The 15,207-nt window shown below is 43.2% G+C and overlaps 1 protein-coding gene across 10 annotated transcripts in view; it reads left to right on the forward strand.

The window, feature by feature from the left end:
- Positions 1-15,207, forward strand: part of KALRN (kalirin RhoGEF kinase) — a 780,132-nt gene that overhangs the window by 234,191 nt on the left and 530,734 nt on the right. For all 10 annotated transcript variants that reach the window (XR_012154196.1, XM_073305138.1, XM_073305143.1 and 7 more), the window contains exon 2: positions 2,959-3,033. Coding sequence is in view for 9 of the 10 variants with exons in the window: in XM_073305138.1 (XP_073161239.1) it covers positions 2,959-3,033 (75 nt within the window). In the remaining variant the exon portion in view is untranslated. The remainder of the gene's footprint in view (positions 1-2,958; positions 3,034-15,207) is intronic.

The raw sequence follows: 15,207 nt of genomic DNA on the forward strand, positions 1-15,207 counted from the left end.
CCCACTGATATTAGTGGCAAAGGTCCTGTTAACTTCAGTGGTGCAGAAACTGGCCAGTCTGCAGTACTGGATCCACTGTTTCCCTCAACATATGCAAGGTAACATTGGGTACAGTTCTTCCTCCAGTGAAGTCAATGGTGTTGTATCAGGGAAAAATTTGGCTCAATGCTCTATTTCTGTACCTAAGAAGGATTATGTGCAGCTAATGTATCAGTTGCTCTGGTTTGTTTTATGATTTGTTTTAGAATCATAGGACTGGAAGGGACCTCAAGAAGTCATCTAGTCCAGTCCCCTGCCTCATGACAGGACTAAGTATTATCTAGATCATCCCTGACAGGTGTTTGGAGATTTTTAAGAGCAAATGGAAATTCCACAACCTCCCTAGGCAATTTAACCCTGACAGTTAGGAAGTTTTTCCTAATCTCCAACCTAACCCTCCCTTGCTGCAATTTAAGCCAATTGCTTCTTGTTCTATCCTCAGAGATTAGGAAAAACAATTTTTCTCCCTCCTCTTGTAACAACCTTTTATGTACTTGAAAACTGTTATCATGTCCCTGCTTAGTCTTCTCTTTTCCAGACTAAACAAACAAATTTTTTTCAACTTCCCTCATAGGTCATGTTTTCTAGACCTTTAATCATTTTTGTTGCTCTTCTCTGGACTGTCTCTAATTTGTCCACATCCTTCCTGAAATATGGCACCCAGAACTGGACACAGTACTCCAGTTGAGGCCTAATTAGTGCGGAGTAGAGTGGAAGAATTACTTCTTGTGTCTTGCTTACAACACTCCTGCTAATACATCCCAGAATAATGTTTGCTTTTTTTGCAACAGTGTTACACTGTTGACTTATATTTAGCTTGTGATCCACTCTGATCCCCAGATTCCTGATTGAATAAGGGGGTTAGGTAAATAACTGCATAAATCATCCTAAAATTTTGTCGGAGGCTAAATTACTATTATCCAAGACCTGCAGTAAATCAATCATCTCTCTCCTTTCTATCTCAATTTTCATAAATACATGCAAATTATTTGCTCTTGAAGCTATCAGAAGTGAGTACCAAAAGGTGAGCACATGAGAGGATTCCACAAATCAGGGTTCTTAAAGTGCAATGCAAGATTCAAATATAGCCTTGAAAGGGGTTAAGATGCAGGTTATGGAAACCCTCTCCCTGTAAGTGCAGGAGGAGTGCAAATCGAATCAACTACTGCTATATTCTTCTGGGGAGCTCAGCCAGCAAGCAGTGCCTATTCCTTTATCAAGAAAGATACAAGAACTAGCATAATACATTTGTTTTATGAGGCTATACATATGCCACTGCTATCAGGATGGATCAAACATGAGCCATTTAGTACCACAAACACAGGCTGGCCTCTTTCGACCAGCTGAATTGAAGAAGAACTTCTGCAATGGCAAACAGCAGCCTTTTGTACTTACGGGGTCAGCCACTAGAGGATGACATGATCACATATGCAAGGCAGGTTATTACGCAAGCAAATACAGACTGTAAATTTAGAATGCTACACTAACTTATCTTTAATAGTAATAATAATAGTATATGTACAGATTAGGTGCGGTTGTTCGGCTGTCTGCAAATTTGCAGTAAGGACCTCCGCCCTTGCAAAATGTGGGTAGCCTGCTGTATTATTGTATATGCTAAGGCTAGTTCACCTCTTACTGATTGCACAGACTTGCCGGGATAACGATCCCATGCCTTTGCTGTGTAAATAATGTATGGAACATGACAAAATACTCAGAGGGGCTTTTTTTCCATCCACATTCAATCTCAGGCAATTAAAAATCCTCCGCGAGTGGTGCTGCATTCAGCAGCTGTGACAAGACAAACCACAGAGTGCTGAACAACACAAGGCAGTCAGATGTTATAGCTGGAGTGAAACGCCTTATTTCAGGCCAATGAACAGAGCTGCTTCTAAGAGGGAGGTTTATCCCCCGCTCTGCTTTTCTCTCAGACGAATGGTGGATGTCGTCTGTCTGAGAAAGGCTAAAGGTAAAAAGAAAGTGTTTCAGTACACATTGTCACCTTTTCTGTTCATGTAACCGTGGCGGATTCAGAGTTGTATTGCAGCTATCTTTTTGCGATGGGTGTTCGCTCTGCAATGACAGTTGCTCTGTAGACCATGGCAACTGCAAAGATGTCCTTCAAACGTTCATTTTTCAACAGCAGCTGATGGAATAGCAGCATCTGGCCTGCAGTGGGACATTCATATTGGCTTATGGTATATAAGGAATGTGCTCTTGTCTTTTGAAAGAGTAGGAGACTCATGTCTTCTTGTGCTTCCAAGGGACTGAAAAATCAGTGATTTATTGGTGAAATTCCTTGAGGGGGTGAAGTCACTGAAACTGCAGGGGAAGATAAACAGCACATCAAAGTTCATGTAAACTGCAGGACTTGTACAAGGTTCTCTACCCTTTGAAATGGTGCAACAGACTCTCCCCTTGGGTCAGCCCAGCTATACTGAAGGGGAAAAGACCAGGCCCCACATAAACCCAACCCCTTTGGTGAATCTGTCACCAGGGACGATGCTCGATTAGTGCAGGCGCTGTAGTGCCCTCTTCACTTGTACTTGGGCTTTGCTTAGGGGCATATATGGGGAAGGCCACACTCTTCCATTCCTATGCACCTGCAAAGGGCGAGCCACAGTCTGGCCTATAGAAGGAAAGAGGGGAAAAAATTGATTCTCTGACTGAAAATTATTGACCCTACAGCACTCTGAAGAGTGAGATAGTCTGGGTGGATGCTTTCTGACTTTCCCCTTATAAATAAATTGCTGGTGAAGCTAATGCTGTTTGTGTCTCAACTACTACAATCTGTCTCATAGCCTATAAATGACAGAAAAGCACTTTCTGTTATTTGATTTGAGCAAAGTGGAGTGTGTAGGTAGCTGTATCCAGGGCCCAATCCCTTCTAATTTGGCATTGTTATTCTCCTCTGTTTTGCAGGGTCTTTTCGAAATGATGGCTTAAAAGCTGCTGATGTCCTTCCAATACTAAAGGAGAAAGTGGCCTTTGTGTCAGGTGGGTTCATCCTTTCATTTGTTTTCTCTTCAGAGGATGCAGAGCATCATGCCAATGAAAAGATGAGGAGCTCATTAGTAACAAAGACAACAACTTTTTACATCTTCACAGCACTGCACAGACATTTAAGGGCCAGTTTCTGATATCTGTACTGACATTGAATAATGCTCTGCTCCATGAGTAGTCCCACTGACTTCAATGAGATTACTTGCAGAACAAGATCCTACTCAGCATGTGTAAGGGTATTGGAATCTGGCCCTACGTGACTATGCCTCATGTACTGGGAGATAGGTAAATAGGCAGTACAAATGGACTCCTGGCATGAAGTTAGGATTGCCATTAAGATGTGAACCCAAATGTTCCCAAATTTCAGGGATCTTTGAATTAGCAGTTCCAGTTGGGACTTACTCTAAAGATAAGCCCTCAGGGACAAAGTCTTAATCTAGGTCTACATTACTACAGAGTTTTGGGAGGTTCACATCTGGCATCCTGCTATGGACTTTTTGCCAGTAAACAGCATTATACACATTTTACAGAAAGCACCATACTCTACGCCCTGCTGTGTATTCAGTTTCTAATTCCAGCCTGCAGCTTTCAGAAAACCCAGTGAAGGATAATGATGAGATATTAATATAGCACCTTTCACCCTCAAGGATCCCAGAGGACACTACACATTGATTTACAAATCTACATTCTGAGGAACAATCTCGGCACAGCAGATGTGCAGACATCTGGGGCAGATGGGCTAGCTAGAGGAGGTTGGGCTGGGGTGCTTTCAGCGTGGATTGGATTGAGGTTCTATCAAAGTATGTTAGGACTTGCTGGGGTGGGAGGGATGAGGAAGTATGGATTGATAATCTTATACTAAGATGATCATATTTCCAAAATAACAGAGGGACATTTTAGTAGCAGCAGTTTTACAGTTGTGAAATATTCCAGTGTGCTGCATTCTGTCTGTTTTCTTTGATCTTTTCTCCTGGGTGAGAAAAGCTCCACCTGGAACAGCTCTCCCTCTTCCTTTTGCACCCCTCTAATTCTTGCTTCCCTCCTCTCTGTGGTTCTGTTGACTACAGAGAGGAGGGAAGCAACAGAGAGAGAGTCTGTCAGTTACATCTCCTTCAGCAGCCCTCTGCTCCCAGAGGCACAAGAGCAGGGGTTTATGGTGACTAGATTAGATTAGAACATTGACTCATTAGACTCATACTGCAATGGTATTGCCTGACAAGTCACGATAAACATTGGCCTTGATCAATAGTTGGCGTTAAACATGCTCACTGTGTGATGACAATGAAGCAGGTGTAGAAAGTATTTTATACCAGGATAGCAATATGACTTGAATAAATATTTTTGTCATTATGAAAACCTCACAGTTAAACTGGGACATCTCAGGTGTCTTGAAAAGAAGTTCTCAAGACACTAAATGAAAAACCAAGACTATCCTAGTAGAACTGGGAGACGCAGTCATTTTATCTTACACTGGTTTTATCTGAACATCTCAATGGGTTTTATGTACTTAAACTACAGAGCAGGATCCCATCATCAGCCTCTTTGGAAGGTGGAACATGATAATTAACAGAGCACAGCAACTGCAGAACTGTTTTGGACAGGAATTGAAATTGAACAGTGTGTTCAGTGGAACCTGCACGAGAGGATTCAGACAGGGATTATGCTGGAATTGAGCCAGGCCCCTTATGGGGCCTTGGAACACTTGGAACTTCTATTCACTTGGAAATGATCATGGCATCATATGGAAACTCATGGAATCTTTAATAGGACAAGTGGTCTGGACCTTGGTTTTACTTACCTGAAACTCCACACTGTGGCTTGGGTTCAGTTCTGACTCAGAGGGGAAACTTCACTCACTGAATTACTAACTCCTTAAGTACTGACCTGGCCCGAACCTGCTTGGCTTGTGAAATTTAAAGGATTGCTGCCAAACATTTGTATGCTCCTCTTTAGTTTCTCACTGTGATTCACTGCAGACAGGTATACTTGGGAAAGCTTTTCCCTGAAAGCCTCATTGGTCTCTGAAGTTTGTCTGAATGAAAATGTGATCATTCTTGACACAGCTAGCTAAATAGCTAGCTCACAATTTACAGCTTCTTCTCCAGAGTCTTCTACACAATGAATAGGGGTAATAATTGCCGGTGGCTTTTGAAGATGGAATGCATGAGGCTACAGAATCTTATTACTATAGTACCAGCATCATTCTTCAGTCCGGAGTCTAAGTACAGTTCAGTTTCTCTCTGTGTCATTGTAATGAGACAGATTGAGAAACGGATCTCTGTACGTGAATTGATTACTAGATTCTTTTAATTAAAATGGAACACGTTCCTAGAATATGGCATGACCACAAAGGAGAAAATGTTTGCTTAGAAAAAGAAAGATGAGAAAATTCTTGAGTCTCACAAAAATAATTCACTTGTAGTGTTGTCAGAACCGGTAGTGTGAGTGTTGGATTTGAAGTCTATACATCAGCATAAACGTCCTCAAGAGAAAAGTCATTTTTAGTTTTCTTCACTCAATTATTCTTATATCAAAGATATTTTTATATATTACAGTTAACTCCAGTGAGAAGCATATGCCAAAGTTATAGAGTAATTGGGGATGGTCTCCAAATCTTGATATTAAAAAAAAATGTATCAGTACACAGTCAATTCTCATCTGCTCATTTAGTTGTATGTTGTTTTCCTTTCCCGTAGTCTGTGGATATGTCTTCCCTTTCTAGGCCATGATCCTACAATGAGGTCGACCTATTGTAAGATTGGATCTTTGGAGTATAAATAAACTCCTCATGGCAGGAGCCATACCTTTTGTACTTGTCCAACCCTTAGCACGTTGTGAGTGCTGCTGTTTTGTGATCCCATATCATTGCTTTGAGTCTCCCAACCATTCATTCAAATTGGTGAGATGGACCATTAATAGGAGGGTGTAACCAAGTAGTGTGCATTCCAATAGGGAGGGTCAAAAACAGACACAGCACGAACTTACAGTGCAGTCCAGCAGTGTCAGAACTGTATGGAGACTTTCCAAGTGCCCTTGATTACAGATAGGGTTGCCAGGTGTTCGTTTTTTGACTGGAACACCTGGTCAAAAAATGGTCCCTGGTGGCTCCAGTCAGCACCACTGACCAGGCCGTTAAAACTCTGGTTGGCAGTGCAGGCAGGTTCCCTACCCAGCTTTGTGCGGCTTCCAGAAGCAGCAACATGTTCCTCCGGATCCTAGGTGTAGGGGCGGCCATGGAGGCTCCACGCACTGCCCCCACCCCAAGCACCGGCTCTGCAACTCCCACTGGCTGCGGCCAATGGGAGCTTGAGGGGCAATGCCTGTGGGCAGGGCAGGGCACGGAGCCGGAGGGACATGCCGGCCTTCCCGGGAGCGGTCTGGGGTAAGCACTGCCCGGAGTCTGCACCCCTCACCCCCTCCTGCACCCCATCCCCCTGACCAGCCCTGAGCCCCTTCCCACACCCAAACTCCCTTCCAGACCCCGTACCGCCTCCTGCACCCCAACCCCCTGCCCCAGTCCTGAGCCTCCTCCCGCACGCTGAACCCCTCGGCCCCAGCCTGGAGCCCCCTCCTGCACCCCAAACCCCTCATACATGGCCCCACCCCAGAGCCCGCACCCTCAGATGGATCCCTCACCCCCTCCCACAGCCCAACCCCTTTCCCCAGCCTGGTGAAAATGAGCAAGTGAGTGAGGGTGGGGGAGAGTGAGTGGAGGGAGGGGGGATGGAGTGAGCAGGGGAGGGGCCTCGGAGAAGGGGCGGGAAAGGTGAGGGGCCTTGGAGAAGGGGCCGGCACAAGGGTGTTCAGTTTTCTACTATTAGAAAGTTGGCAACCCTAATTACAGAGTTGAGGTGCAGCTAAGACCAGTTAGATTGTCCCACCTAAAAGTTAGTCCTAGAACTGCTTCTGGAGGATTGGAAGGAGGGGAAGGCTATGATTTTCTCTGAACTGGTTCTTCATTCCTTTCAATAACCCAGTGAGCTACCATACGTATCAAATATGAATTCTTTATAAACAGCACCTGAGGATTCTATTTCCAGTCCTAACAAACAGAGACACAATCCTAACAGCTGCAGGTACAATGTGGCTGCATCATTGGAATTTGATTGTTTTCTTAATTGACCACATGAAAACAGTTTAAGCAGTGGGCCTACTAGAGGCTTTTGCTACTTGCTCATGGCATACACCATAATAAGACCTTGGCTTTGCTCAGTTGATCCATTGTGCTGTGATCAGTAATGGATTTATAAGGGTTTGACAGTATTGGCGCAAACTGGAAGCCAGAAATTGATTTGTATATTGTGAAAAGGGGATGAGCAGAAAGGAAGGAAACAAAAAATGTTGTAGGTGATATTACTTCAGTGAGGAGTGGTGAAAACAGCATTCTGGAGTGGAAGTCCTCAAACTGGGGTACGCCTCCCTAGAGGGGCACAGAGGAACATTCAAGGGGGAGCAGCGGGGCCCAGGCCAGCCCCCATCAGGGATGGGGAGGGAGCGCCACCCAGCCCCACTCTGCTCCTAGCTCTGCTCTGGCCTGCCCCCAGCCATGGCCCTGGTTCCTGGTCCCACTCCCACAGGGGCGACTCGGCCCCTGGCCATGGCTCTGTTCCCAGCTCTGGCCCCGCCCCCAGCCTCGGCCCCCTTACACCTGTCCGAGTCCCCCCCTCCCCCCCACATCCCAGGTGCTGCGGCCCCGTTCCTGGCTCTGGGGGGATGTGGATGGGGGGGCATGAATATGAAAAGTTTGTAAATCACTGTTCTAGAGGATGTGATTACAGATGTTCATGAGAAATACAGATGGTCCATTTGAAGAGTGAATTCATGTGGGTGAGTTGTTGTCATGGTTACAGGGCTACCTGGACCTATTTCCCCTTTCTGATCTGTCCAAGTACACCCCCTCAGGTGTAGACCTTCTCCCTTTACTTAGCCTGGTGCCGAATTCCACAATTGTCCCACCCTAAGAGCAGCCCTTGGACTACAGTGCCCTATGTATCAACTGTGCTTACCCAGCAGGTCCGACTGAGCTGGATATCTGCAGTTCTTCCCTTTGGGAGTCTGTGATTAGTGGTGAATATAGGGACCAGACAGCCTTCTGAAACTACAGTATTCTTAATTTTGCAGTAGGAACAAAACATTTAAAGAAAAAAGATTTTAAAATAACAAACACTCTGCATACATTTATATTACCTCAAGGCTCTGATGGTAAGCTAGCCAGGTCTGACTTCTTCAGACACCGCAATGGGTGCCAGGGGACCCAATCTGGTTCCCTCGGACAATCCCCTGGGAATTCCACAATCTCTTTAGTAACCTATTCTACTACTTAACTATCATTATAGTTAAGAAGTTGTTCCTAATATCTAACCTAAATCTCCCTTGCTGCACATTAAGCTGATTACATCTTGTCCTACCTTCAGTGGACATGGAGAACAATTGATAACCCTCCTCTTTATAATAGTCCTTAACGTATTTCAAGACTGTAAACCTAGAGTGCATTTTAAAACCTGCGACACCAAGTCTCAGAGCTTGGGCCTTCAGATTCAGGTTTGTGGGGCTCATGCTATGGCGCCGAAAACAGTTGTGCAGACATTTGGGCTTGGGCTGGAACCTCTGCTCTGAAGCCTTGGGAGACAGTGGGCGTCAAAACCTGAGCTCCAGACTGAGCTGCAACATCTACCCTGCTGCTTTTAGCGCCATAGCACAAGGTTGAATCTGAGATCTAGGTTCTGAGGCTCATTGCCACGGGTTTTTAAAATGCAATGTAGACATACCCTCAGTTTACTTTTCTCAAGACTAAACATACCCATTTTTTTAGCCTTTCCTCATAGATTGTTTTCTAAACCTTGTGTCATTTTTGTTGCTCTCCTCTGTACTTTCCCCAGTTTGTCCACATCTCTTAAGGAGTGGTACCCGAAACTGGACACAATACTCCAGCTAAGGCCTTTCCAGTGCCAACTAGAGTGGAACTATTATCCTCCATAACTTACATAACAACACTGCTGTTAATATGCCCCAGAATGATATTCACCGTTATGAATGTCATCTTGTTGATTTCAGATGCCTGAAGGATGAATACATCAGAATATCATTTGTTCTTATTTAATGTCATACATAAGACATTTTTGCAGAACACTTCACAGCAAATTCCAATCTCTACAGGCAAATACAGTCCAACTAAACTGCAGCATGTAGGTTTTAACATTTCATACAGGTAGCATCTGTTTATGTTTTAAGGCAAGGATGGAAAATTTTAAGCTCTCCAAGTTTCTGGGAGAGTGACTGAGCATGGGGAAATCAATAGACATAGGAAGAAAGGTTTAATTGTTTTGGGAACATGTATTTATGGCATGCATTACACAGAGCTCAAACTAAGCCTTTACCAAAGGCTTTTTTTGTTTTGACTAACCGCACACAACAGAGGACACTAAACAGGAAGCAACTGGACAGTGAAACAGTTCTGTCATTCCTCAGTAATTCATTAAGCTTTGCTACCCCAAAAGCACACAGTCATCTTATGTCTTACACATTAATTGAAGAAACAGTGACTTCTAAGTCTGAGAGGCTAAAGACAGAGATCTTTACTGGATGGTCTTTGAGGGGAAGACATTGAATGTAAATAGATAAGATGAAAGGCTACCCTTGCAATTAAAAAGAAAAGGAGTACTTGTGGCACCTTAGAGACTAACAAATTTATTAGAGCATAAGCTTTCGTGAGCTACAGCTCACTTAAAGCTTATGCTCCGATAAATTTGTTAGTCTCTAAGGTGCCACAAGTACTCCTTTCCTTTTTACGGAGACAGACTAACATGCTACTCTGAAACCTTGCAATTAAGTTTTACTAAATTTAGGCCTGACAGGATGAATCAAAGAGGAAGCCTTTAGTTGTTTAGTTTTTAAGCCTCAACATGAGTCTGGAAAAATCAAGCTCAAAGGTAAAGCAATATTATGGTGGAAGTCACTGGCTTCCCTAAAAACCCCTTTGATACTGACACGTTAAGGCCTGACCGCATCTAGAGGTACACGGACCACATATCTGTAATGGTAGTTTCCTTTAGATGTACCCTGTGTAATTCATTTATTGCATTGCTAATTCCCAAAGCTCAATCCTGCTCTTAGAGAGGGAGTGATTGAAAATCCTCCTAAACTTTAAGAAAGTTTAGATCCAAATTTTGCCACTTGGGCCCATCTCTGCGGTTAGGGAGACTCTTAACTCATTGGAGCAGACTGAGATACCCATTTCTGGAATACTCTGGAACATGTTGGATTGTGAACAGAGCTGGCTGATCAAATTTTTAAGTTTAAAAAAAAAGCTTTTAGAACAATACAAAAATATTTGTATAAAAGACTTTTCATTCAAATTAAAGTTTTGATTCAAATCAAAATGTTGTTTCACCCTCTTTTCCAGTGAGAAGGAAAAGAAAAGAGGGAGAACCCCAAAGCTGAACTTTTTGTTTCAATTTGATGTTTTTCATTTAAAGAAAAATTTTCTTGTTAATTTCAAATGCAACTTTTTTTCATATCTTTCAAATTTTTGTTGCAGAAAATGTTTATTTTTGACCAACCCTAGGTGTGATTTTAAACTGATCATAATGATAAAAAGGTAAACTAGTTTGTTAGAATTAAAACAACATTGTTTGTGATGTCATTTTGTTCCTTTAGCATTTGCTGATGAAGTGATTCAGGATTTGCTTTGAAGGGAAAAAGGAAGATTTCTGATTATGAAACCACCAAGACTTTTGATTAGACCTGAACCTGCTGATATTGTGAGAAATAAATTAACCTGTAGGGAGAGATGTGGATGGGGCTCTGGGTCTGCACAGCTCTATAGATGCTTTAACCAGGAGTTTAAGACTGAAAGAGAAATAAAAACTCTCTCGATGGTTTCTGGCTTTTTTCACAGGTTGCTGTGGCTCTCAGGTAAAACATTAGTAGGATGCAGAGTCAGTGGCCATATTTCTCTCCATATGTTTTAACAATAGCTGTGGTTTAAATCAAACCATTTTAGCAGAGATTATTTAGTATCTGCCAGCACTCACTGTCCTGGCTCCTAGACACTAACAGCCTGCCAAAAGCAATCCACCTGTCTCCCTTCTGACTAGGGAGAGACCTCCTTTATGTGCTTCCTTAATTGGCTTGTTTAAGGTTAATGAGGCCACCTGTGCTGACTGGCTGAATCATCAATGAGGCTCAAGTGCTTTCAGCCTAGACAAACGAGAGGGTAAAAATCTCGCCCTCCCAAATTTTGTTCCCATGGGCTCGCAAGACCTTGCTAGACTCCAAATTAGAATCAGGACTCAATACAAACCCATTGCACTTAGCACTGGTTTCTAGGACAACCTACATAGGCTTCTAAGTGTTGTGTGCCCCGAAATCCAATCAGCCGAATAGCCCTTTTAATTGACCACAGTGACTTTAATTGGGTCAGAGTAACAACAAGAAGAAGACTAAAATAACTGCAAAACCCCCAAATTGTTTGCATAGCAAGAGAATCCTTATATACAAGCTACATCTGGTGCCTCCAACCCTGCTCTTGTTGCAAAGTGGCTACCAACTGACCAGTCTTTTGACTTCTGTAACACACTTTTCTAGACCTTACAGATACAGTAGCCACACACATACTCAGTGCTGAAAGCTCTCTATAGCTCAGTAAACATCCCTGCTTCTTGATGAGGACAATGGTGTTTGTCCTGGTGGAGGAATCAAGGGCGGGTTGTTTCTCTCCCAAGAGGGTTCCTTCAGGAAGCTCTGCACACTCAGCCACAGAGACACTTTGACAGGTTTTCCAATTGCTTGATCTAGTGCCTAGTGGTGGCAGTGTCATCATATATCCACTCCTTGTTCCTGAAGCACTTCTAGTAGATTCCAGGTTTCAGACATCCACCCTAATGGAAATGCACTAAGACACATCACTGAAGCAACTTTTCATTCATATTTAAACCAAGCCTTACTTATTAATATTGTCAGGGCTGGGGAGAGGCTGGTCCCAGAGTGTGAGGACCCAAGGAGGTGACTTGTTTTTAAATTGAGACCATCCTATAGATTGCAGCCGCAGGTTTTAGTCAGGTTGTTGATTTTTCCAGGTGATATTTGTTTCCTTTGCTGTCTCTTAGTGGGATTTTTGACCTCTGAAAAGATGTTCCCTGCATGAAATTCATGCAAGCAGAAATATGGCATTTTCCCAAGGCTGACTAATAAGTGCCAAGGCACAAAACTGAACATGCGGTTAGTGCCACACCTCTAGACTGATGGGTTTCAGCCATATAAGACATCTTCCTCATACAGGGAGGTATGAAAAATGGCCATGATTGCCGACTATGGGAAGCAAAGCTTTGAGACTATCTTTTAAAAATATTTATCCTGAAATTTGTAAATTATAAGGAAACTCATTTTCATAGCATTTGTAGAGTTGCTCCAGCCAAGGCCCTGCCAGTTCAGTGCCAGTCGGTTCCCATACAGTAGTGTGGTAGGCAAGGAAGTAAAAAGTGTAGCCGTAAACATTTAGATGTGCGAACAGTGAAAGCACCTGAAACCAGTACATAAGTCCAACATGGGTCCAACTCATTGGGTGTTTTGTTTATTTGCAAAATCCCCTACTTGGCTGTAATTGGGCCTCGTTTACATGCCATGGGTGTGTAAAATCCATTCAGCCAGTCAAATTAAAATCAATTGAATACTCTGTTAATCTTCACTGATTAACATCAGAAGCTAGGGTCCCTGATGGTTATTTGTGTTGATATCAAATCAGAGAGGCAGGTTGAGCCAAGGCAGGTGATCAACTTGGAGTTGGCTGCTGTACAACTGTGGCTGCCTGACTTTCTTCACCTTTCCTGGGATGATATGGGGGAGATTTTTCTGCAGTGGGGTAACTGACAGTGGTTTTTAAAATTTAGTTAGATTTAAATAAGTGCATGTAAAAGACTGCTTATCTCAGGCCTGGCCACCAATTACAATTACACTACAAAAATGATTACCAAGGCAGAGCATATTGCCCCACAATTCCTCCACATACAAACACAGTCACCAGTCAACAAAAACACATTACAAGTCAAATCAAAATCTCCTCATCCCTCATATTCCCATAAGAAACCCTATCCCCAACCACCACCCCAAATGCCAACTCATACAGATGGGTTTTGCAGCATGCCTGGAAAGTCAACTCAGTCAGGCTGTTTCAGGCGAGGAATGGGAGTGGAATTTGAAGTTGAGGAGCTGTCACACACAATGCTCTGTCAGCAGCTGCCTTTCGGATGTACTGTACCATAGATTCATAGACTCTAATGCCAGAAGGGACCATTGTGGTCATGTAGTGTGACCTTCTGTATAGCACAGGCCATAGGACTTCTCCAAAATAATTCCTATAGCATATATTTTAGAAAAACATACAATCTTGATCTAATGATGGAGAATTTACCATGGCCCTTGGTAAGTTGTTCCAATGGTTAATTACTCTCATTGTTAAAAATATAAGCCATATTTGCAGTCTGAATTTGACTAGCTTCAACTTCCAGTCATTGGATTGTGTTATACCTTTGTCTGCTAGATTGAAGAGACCATTATTAAATGTGTGTTCCTCATGCAGGTACTTACAAGTAATCAAGTAATCAAGTCATCCCTTAGCCTGCTTTGTGTTAAGCTAAATAGATTGAGTGCCTTGAGTCTATCACTATTACGCTTGTTTTCTAATCCTTTAATCATTCTTGTGGCTCTTCCCCGAACCCTCTCCAGTTTATCATCTTTCTTGAATTGTGGGCACAGTATTCCAGCAGCGGTTCTACGAGTACCAAATATAGAAATAAAATAACCCCTCTATTCCTATTCGAGAGACCTCTGTTTATGCATCCCTTGATCACATTAGCTTTTTTGGTCACAGTGTCACACTGGGAGCTCCAGGTGTGAACATAGAGCCTCATTCTTCACTGCCTCATACTTCTGAGGGTACATCTATACTGTGATGTAAAAAAAAAAAAAAAAAACCCCAAAACATGTGGCATGCAGTCTCAGTTTCCAGTTCAGCTGACTTGGGCTTGCTGGGCTTGGGCTGTGGGTCTAAAAATTGCAATGTAGACATTGGGGCTCAGGCTGGAACTCAGGCTCTCAGACTCAGCTGAGCCAGGGAAAGGAAAGGAACATTACTTTCTTTGAGACTCTGGGTATACATGGATTTAAATTATGCTTCCCTAAAAAGTTTGTTGATTGCAGTTAGGACTCCTCAGCATATTGTTCCTCATAATATAGAGGTCTGTGAACTAAACTGAGCTCATTCTGTCTCCTGGTTCAGCACAGTTCTTCCTTATCATTCAACTGTCACTAAAAACTGGAGCTAAAATCCCTTTTGAGTAGCATTTCATTTTCTTTGGAAAGTTGCTTATGGTGCTAACTCTGCATGTGTCATGGAGATTTATGTTTGAGATTTAAGATAGTCTGGTGAGGCAATATATTCTTTGAACTAAGGTAGACATGGGAATCGAGGCCAGGACTCCTTGTTTTAATCCTACCTGAGGCCACAAGGCAATTCAGTGGCAAAGAAAAGTCACGTAGTGCCACTGTGGAACCCTTATTCACATTGACAAGTGCATATTCATGCACGTAGTCTCACTGAACTCCCATTTGTCAGGAGTGTGTGGGACAGCAACACGGGCCATTTTTGTCTACCATTCCACATTCTGGAGTACAAAAGGGAAAGCAGGCAGAGCTTTTGAATAGAATATAGTCAGTGGGAGAGTGAATAAGAACTGGTATAGGTAGAGTGGAATGGTGCAAGGTCTTTGAATGTGAAGCATGATAGATGGAATCACAGCCCATCTTATAGAGGGGCTGTTTATTAAAGAAAAGAGATACAAACAATAGTCACAACAAAGAAGCTTCCACACAACTTGAGTCCCTGTTTTGTCTCCCTTACTTACCAGGGGACACACCATGTGCCAATGCTTGAATTGGGCTGGTGCATGCCTGTACATCATACTCTCTGAGTTGTCCACCATCTTACCTCACTTCTTTCCAGCCCTCGTTGTTACCTTTCGCTAGTCAGAGGCATTGATGGCAAAATTCAAAAGCTCTGGGACATGAAAGCCTCAACTCAGGAAGTTGGTTTGCCAGCAGCTGCCTGCAAGGGGAGCAAGAGGAGGGGCTGCCACCACAAGCCTTTTCCTGTGGGTGGGTGAACAATCGCAG

This window comes from Lepidochelys kempii, chromosome 11 (assembly GCF_965140265.1).
Source record: "Lepidochelys kempii isolate rLepKem1 chromosome 11, rLepKem1.hap2, whole genome shotgun sequence".
Taxonomy (NCBI): domain Eukaryota; kingdom Metazoa; phylum Chordata; order Testudines; family Cheloniidae; genus Lepidochelys; species Lepidochelys kempii.